The 23,030-nt window shown below is 35.1% G+C and overlaps 1 protein-coding gene across 1 annotated transcript; it reads left to right on the top strand.

Annotated features, from left to right (window-relative positions):
* Positions 1-14,965: 14,965 nt before the first annotated feature.
* On the top strand, positions 14,966-22,287 carry LOC132130936 (myogenesis-regulating glycosidase-like). The gene is made up of 3 exons (XM_059542817.1): positions 14,966-15,105; positions 17,846-18,298; positions 18,526-22,287. The coding sequence occupies exons 2-3, from the start codon at positions 18,036-18,038 to the stop codon at positions 20,318-20,320; spliced, it is 2,058 nt and encodes a 685-aa protein (XP_059398800.1). The 5' UTR covers positions 14,966-15,105; positions 17,846-18,035; the 3' UTR covers positions 20,321-22,287.
* Positions 22,288-23,030: the final 743 nt, after the last annotated feature.

Below are 23,030 nucleotides of genomic sequence, written 5' to 3'. Positions count from 1 at the left end.
TGGTGCAACATTAGAAGAATGCTGCTCTTTTAAAATGGAACAAAAATGAACATTTCACACTACAGATTTCCCAACGTTTTTGTCTTAGTTAATCAGGAAGGACCCTTTACATCAAATCAGAAAGGTTTTGCTCTAGAATATCTGCCTTTAACTGATGCTTTCTAAAGTGTTATTAGGAGAGATGTGTTTTGTAATGACCAGGTGAATTTGTTTCTCAGATCATTTAGATTGCAGACGTATTTATTAATATATTATTTGTAGCTTTGTAGCAAACACTAATAAAGGGAATTCTCTTAAATTGAGATATATATAGATACAGAAGACACCAATCTGCTACGAAATTGACAGCAGATTTAATTAAGTCAGGGTATTTTATTGAATAATTGATATGTGTTTATTCTTTTGTGTTCAGTGTTTAGGTCAGTGTTGCTTCACACAAACCCAACAGTTAAACTCGATTAAAGGAACTTAAATGTTAGTTTTCAAAGATAAACTAAAAATGTACCTCTACATAAGACACAAGATAATTCGGTACAGTTTTCTGATTCGTTTCATTTTTTTAGAATTGTTGCGATGTATTAGGAGGGGAGGGGAAGAAAGCTTGTATTGATTTACCTGAAGATAATAGCAGCTGCCAGATACATATCCCATAATCTCTGTCCTTAACCAGACAAAAAAAAAATCTATCAATTTTGTTTATTCAATTTCTGTCAGAATGCACAAAATGTGTTGTTTCTTTATTTTAAAGTTGGAAAGGTGATGAAATGCTTATAGCCAGCATTCAAAATGTTGCCAGAAATCAATTTGTCACTTTTGTGAACTCGTTTTTATAGTCATTTAAAAGTGCAGTACCATTCTGTCCGACATTAAGTGTAGTACTCTGGAACACGATAGTCTACATTTTCTGTGTCTTTATAAATGAATCTCAGCTGTTTGAGTTAGTGGCCAAATCTATATAACTTCTGTTAAAAACAACAACAACACTCAGAGTATGAAGTTCTTTGGATCTATTTGAATATTGTACTGTTCTCTACAGTATTTCTGTTTTCTTTTTGTCTTGCAACAGTTGTTTGTTTTGTTCAACTTACAGAGCACCTTATCGTCTTGCGTGTACATCGTCACTCAGTTGCCATTGCCAGCTGTAATTAAATGCCAATTTACCAAGCACGTAACCATAGTAACACTCCAGTTTTCATCCGATGTGGCAAATTAAGAGAATTTATGAAGGGAGATTACAATACAATAGAATAGTAATCTAATATTTCATTTTTTTTTTATAAATACACTACTGTTCAAAAGTTTGAGGTCCGTAGGATTTTTATTTTTTCCCGATAGCTTAATATTTTTAATGCATTAATTTGGCAGTGAAGACATTTATGGGGTTAAAACATTTCTGTTTCAAATCACTGTTTTTCTTATGCATTTTCTATTAATTAAAATCTTGAAAAAAATAAACATCGTTTCCACAAAATGTTTTAATCAGTATAGTTTCAGCCATGCCATAAAAAAATTATAGTATAATTCAGACATTTTTTTTCTTGCAGACTTTTTTTCTTGGATACAAAATGCAACAATGCAAACTCCCCAAACCTATATCCCAAAATGCTTACATTTTATTGTTGTATTAATATGCAGGCAAGTATTTCATACTCCACTGCCATACAAAGGTGCATTCACTCAGTATTTTTGTGATATCATGGTGCATTCGACACCAGCATGAGCATTACACATATGTTTTCATTTACCAATGCCAATGTTAATTTATTCCACTTTTGGCCATGTTTCAGAGTGGTATACCCCTTAGCGTAACACAAACCTAAAAAAAACGTGTTCAGTAGACTTGCATAGATATGTACATTGGATGGCAAGTTCTCTTAAGCCTCCCATTTCTAAGCTGTCATGGTACTTACAGATGCGCCGTATGACTGACTGATCTGTGTAATGATGAATGAGGATGTCTGTCATCCCCTGTGCCTCTGCTTTGGTTCAAGATAAACACTCTGTTCTGTAACGCCTAATAGATTGTCCACTTTCTGTTTTTTCACTTAAGTAGACTATGCCTTAAGTCAAGCTATACAATGGGTTATGTTATTTATTACCGGTGGTATGTTTTTAATATATTGATATACAGGATTTTTTTAACATTTAGTTTTTTGTTCTACTTTCTTTCCTACATTTCCCCCACTTCTGTCGATAAACATGATTGTAAAGACATGAACAGTTTCCATGCCAGTATTTAACAATGTTGTTCTGTGTAGTGAATCATATCAGTAAATACAATTACAGTAAATTACAATTGCACCACCCTTGTCCTTCGTATTTTTATGCATATGCATGCTACCAGAAAAAAAGTTTTGACTTTATTTTATATAATTTATATACTGAATATGAATTAGAAAAATGTTTATGAAATACAATTGTATTTGTTTAAAGTATTTTTTTAAATTAATTTATTATTGTTGTTGGGGTTATTATTATTATTATTATTATTATAGCAGATAAGGCAAAAAGGCAGCCAGCAAGTATCCAGCAAACATATCAACTTGTGTTAGCCACTCTGAAGAAGGTAAAATATAAAATATTTTGAATTTGTTAAACATTTTTGGTCACACATTTATTTCACAGTTCTGGCTATATGAGTATTATGTTATACTAATAAAAAGAAACGATAAGAAAACAGAATGAGTAGGTGTGACTGGCTCTTTCCTGTATTCAACCATATTTCTTTCAGTTCTGGGGTTTAGATTTCAGTGACATAAGAAACTGTAACAACTGAAAAGGGGTTTGGAAGTGTTGCAGGTTGTGTGGGATTGGAGGAGAGGACTAATTAACATGGTTTAATGCCCTCTGGGTCAGATGGTACACTAGGGTTACCTGCGGGCCTCTCTCGTCCCAGCCATGCTTCGGCCATCTCATCTTGCTCAGAGCACCAGACAGATCGTTCTTTCACACTGAGGAAGATCTAACGTAGATTTTGGGTGAGTTTTAGTCTCAGACTAGGATCATGTTGGACCTAGTTCTGCTATATTTTATTACATCTACTTTTAATCAAGTTTTATGGCAGAAAATGTTAATATAATTAGCATATTGATGTGAAGAGCTAGGGTTGTAGTCGATACTCAGCAATTATTGTTATTGCTCATTATTCATTCAATTCAATTCAAGTTTATTTGTATAGCGCTTTTTACAATACAAATCGTTACAAAGCAACTTTACAGAAAATTATGTTTCTACAATATTTAGTAGTAGCTAGTAGTTTGTGCACGATTTGTGCATTACATAGTGTCTATATTCTGCAAGATTATAAAACTTACACAATGCATAATATTGGATCTTTTTGATAAAAATGGCTTATTGCTTTTAGATGTATTGCTATTTGTGTTTAAAACTAACTCTGGCATTTAATAGTTTATTTGTATGGAAATGTCAATATTTGAAAGAGATTCTTATGCCTGATTTACATCCCATGGTATCTAGGATTTACAGTCTCCAGTCTGGATTCAGAACACCTGAGAAGAGATGATGCTGACCCTCAGAGGACCCTAGATGATGCTAACCCTGAATCAACAAACAGAACTAACAAATATTGCTACAAGTATGACTGCATCATATAATAATTATTGATTATTAATAATATTAATAATGTTAATCGTCTGGCTGACTACGTCTTATTCATTTTTCTAAAAATCCTGTCATACGTGCACAAACTGACAGTCACCACTTATAAGCTACTACTAAATATTGTAGAAACATAATTTTCTGTAAAGTTGCTTTGTAACGATTTGTATTGTAAAAAGCGCTATACAAATAAACTTGAATTGAAAAAACTTGAATTCTTCAGCAAAAACGCCTTATCAGTCAAAAGTGACAGGAAAAACATTTATAATGGTACAAAAGATTTCTTTTTCTATTATTAAACTTCTATTCATCAAAGAATCCACATGAAATCGAACACTGATAATAAAAAATACCATTGTTAATAACTGAGCACCAAATCAGTATATTAGACTGGAGTGATGGCTGCTAAAAAATTTGCTTTGCCAACACAGGAATAAATTAAATTTTAAAATTGAAAATGGTTATTTAAATTATTACAATTAAACTGTAATAATATATCTGTTTTTACTGTATTTTTGATCAAATAAATGCAGCCTTGGTGAGGATAAGAGACTCGAGTATGAAACCATCAATTCCTAGTGACTGGTAGTTTACAAGTCAAAAACGTATTGTTCCTATTACTTCCAGCTCTCATTTGTCAGACTGAAAATGAAAAGCACAATGGATTGTGGGAAACAGCAAACAGGCAGTTTGTTATTTCAAACATATGCTGAATTCAGAATCAAAGACTACTTGTACTAATCCTTCCAGAGAAATACATGATAAAAATAGTAAGTATTCTGTATTATATAAGTATTCTTCATAGTAAGTGATTCTGAATTCAGCACTAGCCATGATGTGTTTTTAATAATCCCAAACCACAGAATCTGAAATTCTTACTGATTTAGCAATACATGAAACATACCACTGGAAAATCTCATTTTTTTATTTAATTAAGAATGCACTCATTTGAAAAGAGCACACATTAATTTAATTGTATTGGTGCAAAGGTGATTATCTCATTTAGACTCTGACCTTTGACCCTTAGGTTGCTGTGGAGCTATTGTAGTGGCAGGGGCATGATCGGCTGTGGATACAAGTCTGACTCGCTGCTGTGTGATCATGAAGCTGCCTGATTTCACAATTGAGCGCTACCTAGAGGCCAAAAATCAGAATGCACACAGCGGTTTTTATACTGCTACCCCAAAACATTTCTTCAGTACCAGAGGACAGTGTGCAGGTCAATCAGCAACACCTATTACAGTTATGCACAATTACGCTTGATGTATAGCGTACAAATGACCGTAGGTTGTGATCAATGACGGAAGTAGATTATATTAGATAACTCTCAATTCCCCAACCTGGTTAGCTAAAGGTCAGAAAATTAATTTCCTCAACTGTCTCTAGGGCTTTATGGTGGCTGAATCTCAGGTCCTGCAGAATGAGACCCTCATGCCTGTGTATGTGGTCCCAGAGGACGACCAGCTGCTCTGTATGTATGAAGAAGTCACTCAGGCTGCAACAACTAAGTCTGCTTCAGTACTAGTGAGAGGGATTCTACCGAGTACCAGCAGTCATAAAAAAGGTAAAATAATGTAACATTTTAGCTGTAAATGCTATAGCCACTCAAATGTATTATTATGCATGTATTATTATGACTGGTTAAAGACAAAATACAAAATAAAATCAAACAAAATAATAATAATAAAAACTGCCATAGATGCCAGTGATAAATAAATAAAATTTATAAAAATAAATTAAATGCACCATTATTAAATTAAACACCAAATGGAAAGTAATGTATTTGAATTGGATATAAAAATTTCATTTCACTTGAATTACACTGTTTTAACATAAAAATAAATGGTCAGTAATACATAAATGAAACAGGAAAGAGATTTCTGCATTAAAAAAGGCATTGTTTATTATTAACTTTGCATCTATTTGATTTTATTGAAATATTTAAAATGTGTATTTATTCAGATGGTTTAGAATTAGCATAATTCTGTTCAAATAGCACAATTGAATATGTTTTTTTTTTTTAATGGAAATGATTAAAATATGATATGGAACAAGTGATATTCAATTAAAATGAAATTTCTAATTTTCAGTTAATAAATATATAAACCTGGTTATTGCGTATTCAAAGAAAAGTCTGTTTATTAGTACTATTACAGAAATCTTACCTGTTTCATTTATGTATGACTGACAAACATGCATCACATTAAGTTTATTCATTTTGTTTAATCTTGGTTAGATTAAAAACGTGCAATCCGAATGGAAATTATAAATGTAATTTGAATACATAAACCTTAAAAGATGTTAGGCCTACATCTTTTTTGAGTGTACTAAGTGCTGTACTAAGTAAATATTCATATAAGCAGATTTACAGTAAATTTTAAGCCATCTTTTTTTTCTGTTTTCCGTAGTATCCTCACTGCCACCGCTTTCCAAATATTAGTGAACAATAACTACCCCATCAAGCCTATTACCCATACCACCATCATTACTTTAGAGGTGAGAATGACAGCTGGCCACACACAGCAACTCTGTCCTTTTCTGTAAAACGTAATAGTGTTGGGCTATAATTAAACCTGTCAGTCAAGTCGACTTATTACTTCATTTCAAGGGAGTACTTCCTGGAGCAGGAGAAAACCCACCCACTATTAATTACAGCCCATTATGACTCATTTGGCCTTGCTCTTGTAAGTCACCACACACACACACACACACACACACACACACAGACAGGGAGATCAAGTACATTGAAGGAACTTTTTTTTTTTTAGTATATATTAATAAATGCTTCCTCTTTCTTGGTCACATAATACATCACACTCTCTTTAAACATGATTCCGAATGATTAATGTATGTTGCAGTTGGTATGGTTCACTTGCTGTGGGGACTAAGCCTTTCAAACCGCCTTTCAAAAGAATAAAGATACTTTTGACATTTTATTTTTTCAAAGTACATTTGTTTTTTATTTATTTTTATCAGAGGTGGAAAGTAACGAATTACATTTACTCGCGTTACTGTAATTGAGTAGCTTTTTTGTGTACTAATACTTTTTAAAGTAATTTTTTAAATCTGTAATTTTACTTTTACTTAAGTATATTTTGTTTGAAGTATTGTACTTCGCTACATTTTAAAACACATTAATTACTGAGTAAAAAAAAAAAAAAGAAAGAAAAAAAATCGCTCCCTGGAAACTACGTCAGTAAATTATGGGGAGGGCAAACTGGCGCTAAAATCACAAGAAAGATGCAGACGGACAAAACAGGCGTTAGTGGTGCAGACACCGCTGAAAACGAAACCCCGTCATATTCTGAAGTTGAACTCGAAGGAAATGAAGTGAACCCCTGGCCATATGTATGCTCTATTATGCAGTGTAAGCTGTACTTGCCTAGGAAGACCAAACTAGCAGCTTATAAAATCTCGACAAGACATCAACCATTCGCAAGAATGTAGAGGTAAGCTAAATAATTGCATCGTTGCATTGGTGGTTAAAATGAAGCTTTGACATTTTAGCAAGAGGTTTTGCACAAATTAGCTAAAAAGACCGTGGTGAGGAGTGTGCTATTTTTGTTTGAATGATGTGCGCGCGCATTTATAGTGCGTTCTTTCACTGTGTGATTCAGTCTCCTAAAATGCATTTAGAATGATCACAAAATTGAAGATATAGGGGCAGAAAATTCACATATTTATATAATTTCATATATTAAATCAAAATCACACAAAGAATTCCATCGTTTCCTCCCAAAATCATCATGAATATATACATACATATATATATATATATATATATAACAGTTCAGTAAACAAGTTAATTAAGAGACTTGCGTTTTAGAAACCATATTGCCTTTTTAGCTCTATTTCTACAACAGAAAATAATTCCAAACACAGCCACCAAAGCACAGTTTTGCGTCTCTGAGCAACGTGACAGTGTTTCGTTCCTGAATGAATCAACCGTTTAAATGATTCGGTTCAATCGCAATGACTCACTTATTAACAGTGACTTGCTGACACATACTGGCCATTTTAATTTCACATTTAAAGTATCTTTTGATTTTTTTAAATAATTAATTTCTTATCATTTCAAATGAGTATTCAACATTTTATGTCTTGTATATCAAAACATTATTCATGCATTTGTAACTGCAGGTTAAATGCATTCTTGTCCTGCACTAAACAGTGTAATACATCTAAATGCCACTTCCAATGAATCTTCTTCATTTCCTCTGCATTAAAAGATGAGTTTGTTGATACTGATTTGCCTGGTAACAGCCCAAATGTTTTATTATTCTAAATAACTGATTCCTTTAATTAAAAACAACTAGTTTGAGATTAATAGACCTATCCCAGGGGTGTCAAACTCAGTTCCTGGAGGGCCGTAGCCCTGCAGAGTTTAGTTCTAACCCTGCTCCAGCACACATATCCTGTAGTTTTCAAATAAACCTAAATGATTAGATTAGCTGGATCAGGTGTGTTTAATTAGGGTTATATCTAAACTGCAGGACTGTGGCCCTCCAGGAACTGAGTTTGACACTCTTGGCCTGTCCCATTTTGACTCCCTCCCACTGTTAAAATGTAACTAAGTAATTTTTACTCTGAGTAAAGTTTAAATGAGCTACTTTTTACTTTTACTTGAAGTAGATTTTTAGACTGGTACTTTTACTTGTACTTAAGTAAAATTTCATTAATGTAATGGTACATTACATGTATTATGAGATTGTATGTGTGTCTAGTGGCTGGCGTATGGTGCAGACTCTAATGGCATGGCTGGTTCGACTCTTTCATCACCTCTACAGCGACCCACGAAGCCAGGCTCCCTTAGTTCTTTCTTTATTTTATAAATTAAAATGTTTGTGTTGGGAAAATAATTTAAAAACTGGCAACACGAACACAACATGAAACTGGCAACATGAACACAATTTTGCATTAAGTTTAATTAACATCTATTAGATACCACCTTTTATTCTGCCTGACTGGTGGTGGTAAATATAACTTCCTGGGCACCAAGCGTTGACTAGAGGACAATATGGACCATGCATGTGGGTAAATTATTGCCAAAATGTAATATTGACACAAACTTTACTCCCTAGTCAATTTTATTTTAGAGTATTTAAGAGTTATTATTAGATCATTTAAAATTTAATTGTATTCTAGTGTCTTTTTTTTTTGTTAGCGACTTTTATTTTTTTCCTTAATTTTATAATTCATGTTTTTAGGGTGAAGCCAGCCGCCTTTTGACCTGCTTTTGGGTGGATTTATAGCTAGATTCCTTAGAGTAGTTTATTATGCAATCGAGGTGAGCCGTGGGTAATGTATACCAAACTAATTAGAGTGCTGGGGTCAGTATGCTAATTATACCTGCATAGGTTGGAATTGAATCAGTAATCAATAATCTGAATCTGTAATCCCATTGAATGTGAGGTTTGGTTAATTTGTTTAAATTACTTTTTGTTTGCAGAACTATGTCTACACTAAACTGAAAGCAAATGTGAAAGCCAAGCACCAATAAACTGGACTAAAGCAGAAACATCAGACAACCATTCCACATCTACAACACAACTTTTGGAATTCATGTCTTGATTTTTTTTATCGTGTTTTATAATTCCCTTGATTCCTTTTTTAAATTAAATATAATCTCTCTCTTTTAGAATTGCCGACTTTCATTCTCATTCTGCAATCAAAAATCCTTCTGGAACTTTACTGTATGTTTACAGTTTGTTCATTGAAAGGAAAGAGACAAAATCAGTTGTTTGGACTCTCATTTTGACAGCACCCATAGGTTATTTCTCTATGTGAGTGATTATTTAAAAAAGTAGAACTTAAAAGAAACCACCCTTTAGACCCATTTCCTGTTATTAGTCCTGTTATTTCCTGTTGAGTAACCTCAAAGCTGTCCTGTGCATAATAGGTCGCTGATGGCATATTTGTTGGCACAGCTACAGAGGATATTTTGTGTAGCTGACAGTGACTGTGGATAAGTGTCAAATGCTCAGTTAAATGACTCTCTTGATTATCTCTGATGAATGAATAACTTCTTTCATTTATACAGGATTAGTCATTCATTACTGTCATCCGAAATATCGTATCTACTACAATGACATTAGCAAATTCCACTAATGTATCATATTATAGTTACTGTGGAGTTTAATGTCTACACATTTATGGCTGTAGTAGCATGATTCATAGACAGAGAAAGGGAAACTGACTTGCTTTCCGCAGTTCTGTGCTTTTTTATATATATTTTTATTCAGCACGGATGCAATAAATTGATCTAAAGTGACAATAAAGAGATTTATGATGATACAAAAGTTTTCCAATTCAAAGAAATGCTGTTTTTTGTTCTTCTTTCTATTCATTTGACAAAGCTGATATGTTTATCATACTTCACACAAATTTTTTTTTCAACATTTCAAAATGAGCAGCAAATCAGCATATTAAAAATAATTTCTGAAGGATCATGTGGCACTGAAGAATGGAGTAATGATGCTGAAAATTCAGCTATGCCATCACAACAATAAATGACATTTTAAAATATTTGAAAACGGAACAGTTATTTTAAATTGTAATAATGTTTTACAATATTACTATTTTACTGTAAATTATGATTTAAATAGACATATAAAAATACTTCATTTATTTCTTATTTAGTTTGAAGCAACTCCAAATAGTTTTTTTTTCTCCTATCCTAGAAAACAGGTCCCATCCTGCATAACTACTTAATATGGTAATTCATTTTTCCCTTCAAAGTGGTGAAATGCTTATTAAAAAACTACATCTGTAATATTTCTTTTTAAAAATGTTTTCATTTTAATTTGTATTATTATAATCAGTATTATTTAATTATAGTTAATTATATTAATTATTCTGCCCAGCTCTAAATCTGGCATTTGTCCAGACAACAAACAGATAGCACCTCACCAGTTAAACTCTCAGTCAGGGGTCGCCGTGATTTTGCCAAGTAAGACATGTCCCTGGATCAACATATTTTGTTGATCCTGGATCAACATTACTCTCCAAAAACCTAACCCTAAACCTAACCTTACCCATAATTTATTCCTAAAATCAGAGGGAAATGATAGCTGATTAACAAGGGTGTAGAAGCACCTAACCCTGATTGTAAACCTGAAACTGACATTTCCTGAAAAATGATATCTCAATTTTGATTGGTTGATAGGAATGTTGTTCCAGGATCAACAAGGATGTTGACCCAGGAACATGTTGTACTTGGTGAAATCACGTTTAACCTCAGTCATGTCCCGCTGAACAGGGCCCACAAAAGACACACAGGATCTAAGGCTTGAATTATTGATCACTGGTTGAGGGGGGAATAAAACCTGTGGGGTGGCTCAATCCTGGTGACAGATGGATATCTATGCAGATTATTCAGTAGCCAGCTCCCTTTTCTCTCTTTAGTGGAGTGTGTAATACAGAACAGGGCCAGAATAACATCACATATGATAGCTTAGGATGTGCTTAGTCACTGTCAGCCGAATAAATGGATGAATGATAAATGGATGAAATAGGAGAGCTGAAGGAAACATGCTGTCATAATTTACTCAACTTTATGTCGTTACAAACCTGGAGGATGAGTAAACAGTTGCAGAATTTTCACTTTTGAGTCAATTAATCCAAATACTCCATGGAAAGATGACAGGACTGATGGATTCAGATTGAGAAGAGAGGAAGAGGAGCAGAGGTGCTGAAGAGAGGGAGGGAGTGAGGTAGGGCAGATCAGTCTAGGAGCTGCAGACAAATTCTTACCATACACGAAATGGAAATGGGTCCTCAGCACTTCAGCAGCACCTACTCAGATGAATTCAGTTACCCGGCTTGGGACCAACCTACCCGGCTAAGATCAATGAAACAATCCTCATCCACGGCCGGTGTCCTGACATTTTATTCTACCCATCAGATTTTCCTACCAGGGTTTACTGAGCATGCACATATCAATATCGTGTCCTTTTTCTCATGTTAAACAACGAGTTTTAATGTATCTGCATTACTGTAAGGGTAGGTTTAGGGTTGGGGTAGGTGTAGACTTTAATAAAAACACAATCTAATTGGAAGAAAAAAAATATTGTTGGTTTCCTGTAGCTGTATCCCTTTTAGCTACAACCGTGAATATAACACATAATTACTGTATTTGCATTACTGTAAGGGTAGGTGTAGACATTAATAAACCATAACTTAACAGTAGCATTTTTCGTTGTCGAATTGTACTAGCCACTGTTTTAGTGGGAGGTAGGAAAGTCTAAAATTGACAGAACACCAGTAAGAGCTTCCTGAACTAATACAATAATTGTTGATCACCATAAATGTCATTTATTTTATATATACATGGGTCTCTTTTGGCATTAGGGGTTTCAGTGACATTTGTTTAGACTCATATATTAATATACATTCATTACTTCCTTGGTTTGCATTTTGTGAGGTGTTTTTTGTTTGTATTCTCTCACCATTATTTTGCTGCTAATGTGTGAATGACATAGCTGTATGAGTGAAATAAATGGATTAAATTAAAGTACTGAGGTGAGAAAAGCACTGTAAACAACAAGCAACATTTTCAATTACCTTGAACTGAACTGCTCTGACAAAACATTAATAATTCACCAGCCAGGAGAGCATTGTAGCCGCTTGATTCTGCAAAACAATCTACATGTGGGGGTCTTGAACAGGAAGCTCCGGTTACATTATTTCCAAACCGCTAAACAGGGATCGAGGTTGGGATCGACTCTAACTATGCTAGCAAAACAATCTAACCTCTGCTGGGTCAGTGTTAGAGGATATTAAGTGTCACTTAGGGTTGGTTTTCTGAATCCATTTAGCCACCCAGCACTTCCTGATGCCAAGAACACTCCAGACAGGATATGGCTCACAGAAACACTTTCAGACAACTTCTCCTCCGACCTCTTTTCTGCCTCCATTGAGACACATATCAATCCAGTATCCAGGTATCAATACAATTTGTGTCACTACAGCTGAGGTTGAGTCAAAAAAAATATATTTGGATATATATATATCACTGTCATTGATCAAATCAGTGTAGATGAAAATAAATTTGAGTGCTCAGTACCAGCTCCAGACAAATATATAAACTATACTTGTATATATTGGGACATATATAACTACAACGTATCAATGGTTTTTTTTTTTTTTTTTTTTTTTTTTGCTCTGTATTGACCTTTAAGACGTACAACAGCACATGGATAGTTGACGCAGAGCTCATCACAAAAAGACTCAACACACCTGAGTCCTCGTCTGCAGTTTGTACACTGCCACCTGGCTTCTCAAAACATAACAAACCAACTTTGCTCATACAACAATCACAAACACACAAGGGTAATGCTTTTGCAGTTCTACCTGATGCATAGGCATTGCATAATTAGTTTCAGTTTAACCTAAATAATATTTTATGACATTATTTTATGTTTTGTGTTTGAATAAACAAGATGAATATCCAGTACTGCAGTATGCCTTCAATAATGTCTTCAAACGCATTGAATACCTGAACATTCCTATTGTATGTTTCTGACTACTACACTATCAGTTTATGAAGGGATCATGCTGTGATTTTGTTCTCAAATTCGTATAGTTTTTAGGATCATTTCATTTCTTATTTGTACTCTTATTTGAACCAACAGATGGACATCATGCCATCTTTTAAAACCCTTCAAATACCAGGTTAACCATCATCACACAAGATCACGCACAAAATTAACAACTGATTGCAGGTGTTTTATTACAAAAAAAAAACAAAAAAACAACAACAACGACAACAAGCAAACAATAATAATAATAAAATAAAAAAATGTATTATTATAATTCAGATAAACAGTAAAATTGTGAAATATTATTATAATTTTAAATAAATGGTTTCTATTAAAATCTTTTTTAAATTAAATTTATTCCTTTGATAATAATGTTGAATTTGAAGCAGACATTACTTCAGTCTTCAGTGTCTCACGATCCGTCAGAAATCATTCTAATAAGCCGATTTGATGCTTAAAAGCATTTCTTGTTAAACACTTAATAAAAAAAAAAAATAATAATAATATAACATAATAACAATAATGAAACTACCTATTTAATAAATACATAAAAACAGATCAATAAATGCAAATCCCTTTTCAGTTATGAACAGCCACTAGAGATGATCAGCTATGGTCTTTCAAACATATTATAACGTGATGCTTTGATTCAGTGCGTTGAATAAAATCATACCATTCTGCTAAGCTGTAAATGTGTTTTAGCATAAACATGGCTCTTAATGTATCTGAATGTATGAAGATAATCCCTTTTAAATCCAGATGTTCTGGTTTGCAGTGAAGGACACAGCTGTTTCCATGTGGTGAAGCCATATAAAGTTGGATGCTACATCATCCACCCAGAGATTGTATCAGAAGCAAAGCACTACTAAAAACAACTTTTTTTGTTGTTGTTTTTGTTGTCAGTTAGATAATGTCATTTTACAGTGTATTATTGAGGTACATTTTATGTTAAGAGATCCTGCCTCGTAAAATATGCTTGGGTGCAGCTTCATTTTATTGACTGTAGAATGTATTTTTGGATGTAAATGTGCATTACACGACAAATAAACAAGGTTTATGATTTGCCCGTTAAATGTTTGTTATTATGTTTAAATAAATAATGTCTTACAAACATTACCATGGTAACTATAGTTTTTATACAACGTAAATACGACATAGTCTATTTAAGCTCCAACTTACATTAACATCCCAATATCTAGAAAACACTTTTGAATAAAATAGGTTAAATTCGTATATAGGTTGCATTAAATTTATTTATTTAACCAAACTCACACCAGTCAAATCAGTTGATACATTTCAAATCTATTTTGACAGCTGGTTAAAAGAGTTACTCTATTCAAAATCATGCATTATAGGATATATATAATTTTTATTTTTATATTATATATAAAAAATGCAAACTGTCATAGAACATTTATTTAAACGCGTTATGAAGCCATTTGATTTATTTAGAAAATTGATCAAATATATCTAAAAATAAAATTTCCTATTTAATAATAATGATGATAATAATAATATAGAAAAAATTTTTTTTTATTGTATACCACGCTCTTTAACGATCCACATATTTAAATAAAGTAGCTTTTTAGTTTTAAAGTAGTGATAGCATTAGGTATTTTGAAGGGATGGTGGGTTACCCCGGTATATTTTTGAGATCCACAGAAAACAAACTTGTTAAGCGCTGTTTTCTTTGTTAGACTAATCAAAATACAACACGACATTTTGTATATTTTTAGCTGTTGACAGGCAATCAAACCCAAACCGCAATATTAGCACTCTCTCTTTCGCTGAGCAGCCTATAACACTCAATTTCCCAGAGTTACAGAGTCTGTGTGAAAAACGAGTCGCCAAATAAACTCCTCCCCTAACAAGACACGGAGGAGTACAGCGTCTTGAATTGGTCGAGGGAACATGTCAACAAGACACGAAACCAACAGACCTCGAGCTGGTATGTTATTTCATGTAACTGCAAATGTTTAGACATTTAAATAGCGAATTTCTTCTGTCAGACTCGGTAATACCCTGCGTATGTTTAACCGTAGACTCCCACTTTGTCTGATACATCGACCATCTGCTTTGTCTTGTCTTGTTATTTCATAACTCCTCTCCTTATGTGATCAAAAAGCTAAACTGTTTTGTAAAGATATTTCCTTTGTCGTCAAATGATAACATGTCCATTTAAGGAGTTTTAGATCTATATGTTATTTTAGTGACTGATACATATCTCAGTACTTGTGTTACACTTTTACCCATGTGATAGTCTGTGTGTTAGGTCTCATTTGTCCCGAGTTATTAAAATAACAAGCATGAAAGCCTTTTAAAGAGGTCAGCCAGTATTCATTGTGTATCAAGTGTTTGGCTATTTTAGTAAAAGTTTACTCATACAACCTGGTGGTACAGCTCTATTAACATGTCCATGTTTTCAATGCCTGAACCTATCAGAAATAAAATAAGGTAGCAAAGACTGAATAACCAGTTTTTCTTTCGTAGTCACATGTTCCGAATCAGCTAAATTGTGTTTACTTGAGTGCTGTGAGATAATACATGATTGCTTCATCTCTGCAGAAAGGTTTTCTTGTTAAGGTGGGCTTTTAAGTATTATATTTATTTATTTGCTTGGGAGAGTATCTTTGTTAAACATACGTTTGTTGTCAGTAACTGTTTGTTCTTCAGTCAGTCTCTCCATAAGACAGTTACTCAACCTACTGAGCAAAAACCTCTTTCATTTAGGGAAGTACTGAAGTTTCTTTTCAGAGAATCACATGCCAAATATAATTAGATGTGTACACTTTTTAAGAGACCTACCATGGGATTTAAAACAATGAAAAATGCGTCTGTTGGATATTTTCAATTGTATTTTATATAGATATATTAAATTCTATGTCTTGATAGCATTATTTGTATTTTTAGGAGTGGTTTTGTTCTTTCACTTTTTTTCTATTTCTTCCCATTGCTGCTACAGCTGTACTAGTCGATTTTAAAGTAGGTACCAAAAAAATGAACCCTATCTATATTTTAATGCATATTTTAAATCTTATTGTAAACAATTAATCCAAGTATATATTATTATTTTTTTTAAACATGATTAAACAAGGACCATGCACTACATTTTCTGTTATTCTCTATTACACTCAGATATAATACGTCAAAATACAGAAAGAAAATTGACCGCCAACTTCCATAAGGCACTGCAAATGTCAGCATTGCTGAGTCAATTCGTACACCCTCAAACAACTTAGTTTAGTATTTCAAAAATACTTTATTTTGATCATCAATGACATACAGTTAATAATTTAATATTTGATCTTTGTGGGACAAGTGCTTTGTGGGACAGGTAGTATACATTGACGATCAGAGGTGTGCGAAAATGACCAAAAAATGATATCTCTATATTTTCTAGAATTTTGTCAAACTATAATAAGATGATTATTTTGCTGAGCATATTATTGTGCTGGTACTTTGGTTTAGGACTGCTGTGGACAGTTGAGCTGACTCCCAAAGCTTTTGATATTCTTCATATTATGTGTGGTGGTTAATTTGCAGGAGAAACAGAAATTAACTTTTAAGTTGAAATTGATTTTAACCTTTTATGGGCATTTTTACCGTAAGGCAAAAATTAGGTTTTTAGGTCAATTTAATTAGGTTTTTCTAACCTAATTAAATGTATGCAACATCCTTTGTGTCAAATTCTAAAATTTAAACAATAAATTCAAATATTAAGATACTGTAGGGCTGTTACTTATCAAATGAAATCAGTATCAACAAAATTTGTATTTGCAGTGCAGAGGTGGCACATAATCTCTATCTGAAGTGGCATTTAGATGCATTAACACGGATCGTTTAATGCAGGACATAAATGCATTTAACCTGTAGTTACAAATTTATAATTATTGTTTTGATGGTTTTTTTTTTTTTTGTACTTTTACATGCGCACAGTAGTCTAATATATATCAGGTAATGTTATGTGCACTCTTTGGGTGTGTTCTGGTTTAGTTTTTGTGACATACTTGATAATGTCAAATCGCATATCGTTAAAACAACAATTACAATATTATCCTAGACAGTATATATCTCACAGCCCTCATTACAAGTACAACCTTTTTTACTTCTCAAATGTAAAGTTCCGATTCAAAACGTTTATTTGGTTGTTTTGATTAAAATCTCTTTATTAAGTTTTTTTTAAGAGACTATTGACAAAATGAGATGCTTCCCAAAACCACGTCACTGTTGCACCTTATTAGTGTGCTGTACATTTCCCTCAAAAAACACAAAGAGAGAGCCTCTGCACTGGCAGTTCAGCTCTTCTAGGTCTTTCCTCAGTAGAAAACATTGTTCATTAACTGTGCTTTTCATTTGAACCAAGTGTGTCTGGTGGCACTTATCCAGTCTTAAAGTTTTGCAGGTGGCGTTGAATACTGCAGAACCAGAGGCCCTCGTGGTGTCCTCTGGTGCAGTCAGTTCACACACTGCCACAGTGAGAAATCTTGACAGCATGAATAAACTGCTTTTGTTTATGCCTTTACCTCCCAGCAGACCAATTCACGCCGATATCAAAGCTAAAGTCTTTTGTTTTTAAATACTTAATGCTGTAATTTGTACCGTGATTCCAACATTTGCATTACAAGTAGATACATGTTTGGACTTCAACCATTTACATTGACACTTTTTGCCACTCCTTTCCCCCTCAGGCTCATAATGAACAAGAGGAAAATGCTACACTGAGAGAAGGAAAAATGGATGCAAGACTCCATTTTGCACAAATTTCGCAAGTTATTCGCTTTTGTTCTCTGTCTGCCAAATGTCTTCTAAAGTCTGTATAAACTTTTAGCCTTCAGTTTATCAACTTTTCAACTGTGAATTCAAAATCTAAGGCTCAGAATGTATCAAGTAGTCCCAGGAGGCGCAGGAGGAACAATTACCGATGGCATGCCCATCAAGAAGATAGACAAGAACAGTCGCCCTCTGGTGGGGGTTGGAGTTATTGGTGTGATTCTGGTGATTGCAGCAGTGACTGCATGGTGCTATTATATTGCCTCGCTACGTAAAGCTGACCTACTGAAGACAGAATTGCTTGATCTGAATAAGGATGGCTTCCTCATCCGTAACCAGGCTGGGGGGATTGTCCTGAAGATGGGCTTCAGGTCAGTATGGTGCTTATATACTTCTGATCCTAAAATGTTCTGATAGCACTACAGACTATCCACTGTAAAGTCTTGGTCCTGAAGCAGAACCAGTTGTGAATCACTGTTTACTGTTCAATGATAACTCAATTCAGTAACAATTTTTCCAATTATGAAAGTTATTCTTGTTTTATAACTTGTCACGAATAAAATTCTAAAAGAAGCTTATGTATGCTTGCTGATTTCAGATCTGGCACGCTTGATTTAGACTCCTGCTCAAAGGAGGGAGTGATCCTTCGCTGCTCACGTTCATTTGCTGGCAAGGTGAACTTCTTCATTATGACCGTAAAGCCAAAGGAAACGGTGATGTGTTACCGTGTGCGTTGGGAAGAGTTGGAGTCAGACCGACCTGTGGAGCACGCCATGTCCTACAACGAATCGCACTGGTATGGTGGTGCTGAGACTGCTGTTCAACATTGGCCTATTGCCATTTCGGGCCAGCAGGCACCCAAACCTTTTGTCACCAGTGACGTGTACACCAATCGCCATGACTTTGGTGGCATCCTTGAGCGCTACTGGCTTTCATCCAATGCGACTGCCATTAAGATCAATGACAGTGTGCCTTTCCACCTGGGCTGGAATGATACAGAGAAAACCATGTACTTCCAGGCACGATATCAGGACAGTCCATACAAACCTTCACCTGGAAGGCCTCCCTATGCTGAGCTTAGTTACAGAGTCTGCGTGGGCCCAGATGTGACCTCAATCCACAAGGTCATGGTTCGTCGATACTTCCCTAAACCCAACAAAGTGCCTGCCAAAGAAATGTTCTGGCACCCAATATGGTCCACTTGGGCTTTACATAAGACTGACATCAACCAGGAAAAGCTTTTAACTTATGCAGAGAATATACGCAAACATGGTTTCAACTGTAGCCACTTAGAACTTGATGATCGTTACACCAGTCAGTACGGGGAATTTGAGTTTGACACACAGAAGTTCCCAAATGCTTCTGCCATGTTTCAAAAGCTCAAGGCCGATGGCTTCCTGGTATCTCTGTGGACACATCCCTTTGTGAATTATGATTCTTCCAATTTCGGGCCATGTGTACAGAAAGGGCTGTTCGTGATGGAGCCTACAGGTCAACTTCCTGCCTTGGTTAAGTGGTGGAATGGCATTGGTGGAATCCTCGATTTTACCAATTCAGAAGCTCGCAACTGGTTCATGTCCCAGCTTCGCTCTTTACGCCACAAATATGGTGTTTCTTCCTTCAAGTTTGATGCAGGCGAGACCAACTACTTGCCGTGGCAGTTTAGAACTCGAGTCCACCTCCCTGACCCAAGCACCTTCACTCGCCGCTATACCGAAATGGCCATTCCTTTCAATGAACGTGCTGAACTTCGTTCTGGCTACAGCTCTCAGAATATCTCCTGTTTTTTCCGTCCAATCGACCGGGACTCTGTGTGGGGCTATGAACTTGGCCTGAAGTCCCTGATTCCAACCGTCCTCACCATCAGTATCCTAGGCTACCAGTTCATCTTGCCAGACATGATTGGAGGCAATGCCTATCCCAACCGTACTGATGGAAATGGCAAGCTGCCAGACCGTGAGCTCTATATTCGGTGGCTGGAGCTGTCTGCTTTCATGCCTTCCATGCAGTTCTCCATTCCTCCATGGGAGTATGATGAAGAGGTGGTGGCTATCGCTCAGCGGTTCACAGAACTACATGAGACACTAGTGGCTCCCAGGGTCATAGAACTGGCAGGAGAAGTACTGGACACTGGGGACCCCATAATTCGCCCATTATGGTGGATCGCCACCAGTGATGAAACAGCTTATAGAGTTGACTCACAGTTTTTGATAGGAGATGACTTGATGGTGGCACCAGTACTGGAGCAGGGCAAGCAAGAAAGGGATATCTATCTACCAGCCGGACGCTGGAAAAGTTACAAAGGAGAACGATTTGACAACAAAGAGCCAATACATCTAACAGATTATCCAGTTGATCTTGATGAAATTGCTTACTTTGAATGGGTTCAGTGAGACTTATAGGAAGCATCTGGAGTTTTGAGCATGTTTTACATTAAAAGGGTTTGTGTAGTTGTTAATTTAATTTAATTTTTTTCAGGGAATTTAGTACTCATCCAGGGTTTAAATTTAACAAAAACAGGACTGTTTAAGAAATAAGCTTCCGGTTGCATATTTTGACGTTCCTCATCAGCTTGGCTGTGCTGTTTTGTGCCATTATAAAAGTTAAACATGCATAATATATCTAAAACTAATGTCTTAATCAGTGCCTTGCATTTAAACAGTGAATGTCTTTGAGATACCAGCCCAAAACTTTGACACACAGTTAAGCTTATACATATGCTGCTTGCCAAATTAACTTACTTTAAGGATGTATTAACGGGCTGTGACAGGTCATTTTGCACAGTGTATCCTTGATGTTCTCTCATCTGCATTTTTAAAAAGGGGAATTTTACCAGTACTGTACATAAGCCTTCCTCTTACAAGGCATATGTTATTAATTACTTTCAAATGTTCTCCACATAGCAGATCAACTTGATTTCTCTGAAATCTACAATTTTGCGAATGTATTTAAAACATTAATGTATGGCTTTATAACTGCAAGCAATAACAATGCTGCATCCCCTATATACTACAGTAAATGTAGGCTGTGCATGCAGCACATTTGAGCATAATCTGCCCTACTCTTGTCTTGTAAGCACCAATACTTGAAATAATCACATTAGAAGTTTGTATGAGTAATGTTGCATTGGAATGACCAGCAGTCTTTTTTACTCTACTTGATCACGTTTTCATGTAGTGCCAAATACATCACCAGCAGGCCTTGTTCATGCATTACTACCACATTCACAAAAACATTTCCTGCCACATAAAATACAGTTGTTTTTCTTTTCATATTAAGTTGATGTGTGCTGCTCGTCTTGTTTTGAATATTTTGCAGTGCTGTCCAATTTTTGTGTTTTGCAGTAAGGACACAATTAATGCAGAGTCAATTAATCTTTATCAGATTATATTTTTGCTGCACAAGGGTCACCTTTGTGTTTGTTGTTTGTTTAACACTCTTCCAGCACGCTGACAATCGACTCACACTGCAAGCTTTCTCTTATCTACGACCTTCAAGCTTATTTTTAGCTCTTCTCACACAACTGTGAAAGCACACTCATCCACTCTGGTGAAACAAAGAATCTGTCAAGCAATGTGTCTGCTCTAAAAGTAGCTACAGAGTGTGTAGACACATGGCAGCTGCCTTTTCAGTGCTTCTGCACCTCAAATGATGTTTAGTGTGTTGCTTCTTTTAATAACTTGAGAAGAGGTGTTTGGGGTAATTTTTTTCACCGTGACAATGTGTTTATGGATTTTACCCTGAGGAGATCTTGTTAATAGGCCCCTGACAGTGTGGGCCCCTGGGTGACCCAAACAAACTGTAGACTGCTGATGTTCCAGAAACTCACTAGAGCAAAGCCACCGTCAGCTTCCCACAGACTGGAAATTCAAAAATGACTGATATTGTGTGAACACATAAATTCCCAGAAGCAAAAATGCTTTGTTCATTTTGTAGACTTTGTGTGTGTGTGTGTGTGTATTCCTTCACCATCATTTGTGTTGCTTTAAAACATTTCTAAAAATATGCAAAATGTCTCAGCCCAATACATTTTTTTTTATTTCAAAACAAATAGTAGTGAATGAAAAGTAATTATTTGTTTTGTGCATAAACTATGCATTTTGCTTTGCATTTCACATGTCCTGGTAAAGCAAATGCTGAGTTTGACAAGCTGCCCTGAAAATGGTATCATTCTCTAGAGAGTCACAGGAGGGCAGTGTTCCCCTGCTTTTATAACCCCTCAACGTGAAGCTTGTGAAGTGTGTTGGCATGGCACAGGAAAATCATGTACTTTGTTATTTCAGTATTTTTCTCTCACTGAATATAATTAGCCTGATATTGAAGTAAAATGGTACCATTAAACTTTTGACCTCTCTCAAGAGTTATGAGTTATTAATTGTATACTTTCTCCTCTGCATTAATTGTACTGCCGTACATTAGCGATAGACTGTCTTTAGTGGTCGAATGATGCCACCCACTCACTACTCACTACTACCAGTTCACTATTTTCCCATTTTATAGCATTACTGGACTTGAGCAGCACATGAATTTTGGCACTAATATGCGATGCAATTTTAGCTTGTCTTTCCAGTGGTTATTAATTTAGTTTCTTTGGCATTCTGCAGTTGGTTCTGCCAGCCTCAGCCCTCTGTATAAATTCAGTATGGATTTCCATTGTATTTCTAATTTGTGGGAAGTAAATAAAAACGTTAATGAATCATTCGATGGAACAACTTTGTTGACTTTTGTTTTAATGTAGATGCAGGCTGAAAGATTTCCAAACAACTAAAGAATGACGGAAATAAGTGCAGCTCCAATAGCAACTTAAATGTTAATACCCAATCTTAAAACCCAAAACCAGTTTGCACATAGATTAATAACAGTAAAGACTATGTTTATACTTGAGATGGTAACAAAATAGACACCTCTGTGTTTTCAATTCCAAATAGCCCTTTTGAAATTGCATGTACAAATCGTTTAGCTCTAGTTAGTGAGAGATATTTTACGTCAGAAGACCACTGTCCCCAGATTTTACAGAGAAGTCTCGAGTGCTGGTTTGATCCGTCTCCACCTCATTTTCCTGGATTGGGCTGTATCTCTTCGCTAAGTTCAAACGAAGCTTTC

The sequence above is a fragment of the Carassius carassius genome, chromosome 47 (genome assembly GCF_963082965.1).
Source record: "Carassius carassius chromosome 47, fCarCar2.1, whole genome shotgun sequence".
In the NCBI taxonomy this organism is placed as follows: Eukaryota; Metazoa; Chordata; class Actinopteri; order Cypriniformes; family Cyprinidae; genus Carassius; species Carassius carassius.
This window is presented reverse-complemented; position numbering and strand designations above follow the sequence as displayed.

What these genes read in the sequence shown, in the direction of transcription:
- LOC132130936 (XM_059542817.1), top strand. Translation starts at nt 18,036, where the DNA reads ATGTATCAAGTAGTCCCAGGAGGCGCAGGAGGAACAATTACCGATGGC. An exon ending in GTCCTGAAGATGGGCTTCAG is followed by an intron (nt 18,299 to 18,525) that starts GTCAGTATGGTG and finishes TGCTGATTTCAG; the next exon opens with ATCTGGCACGCTTGATTTAG.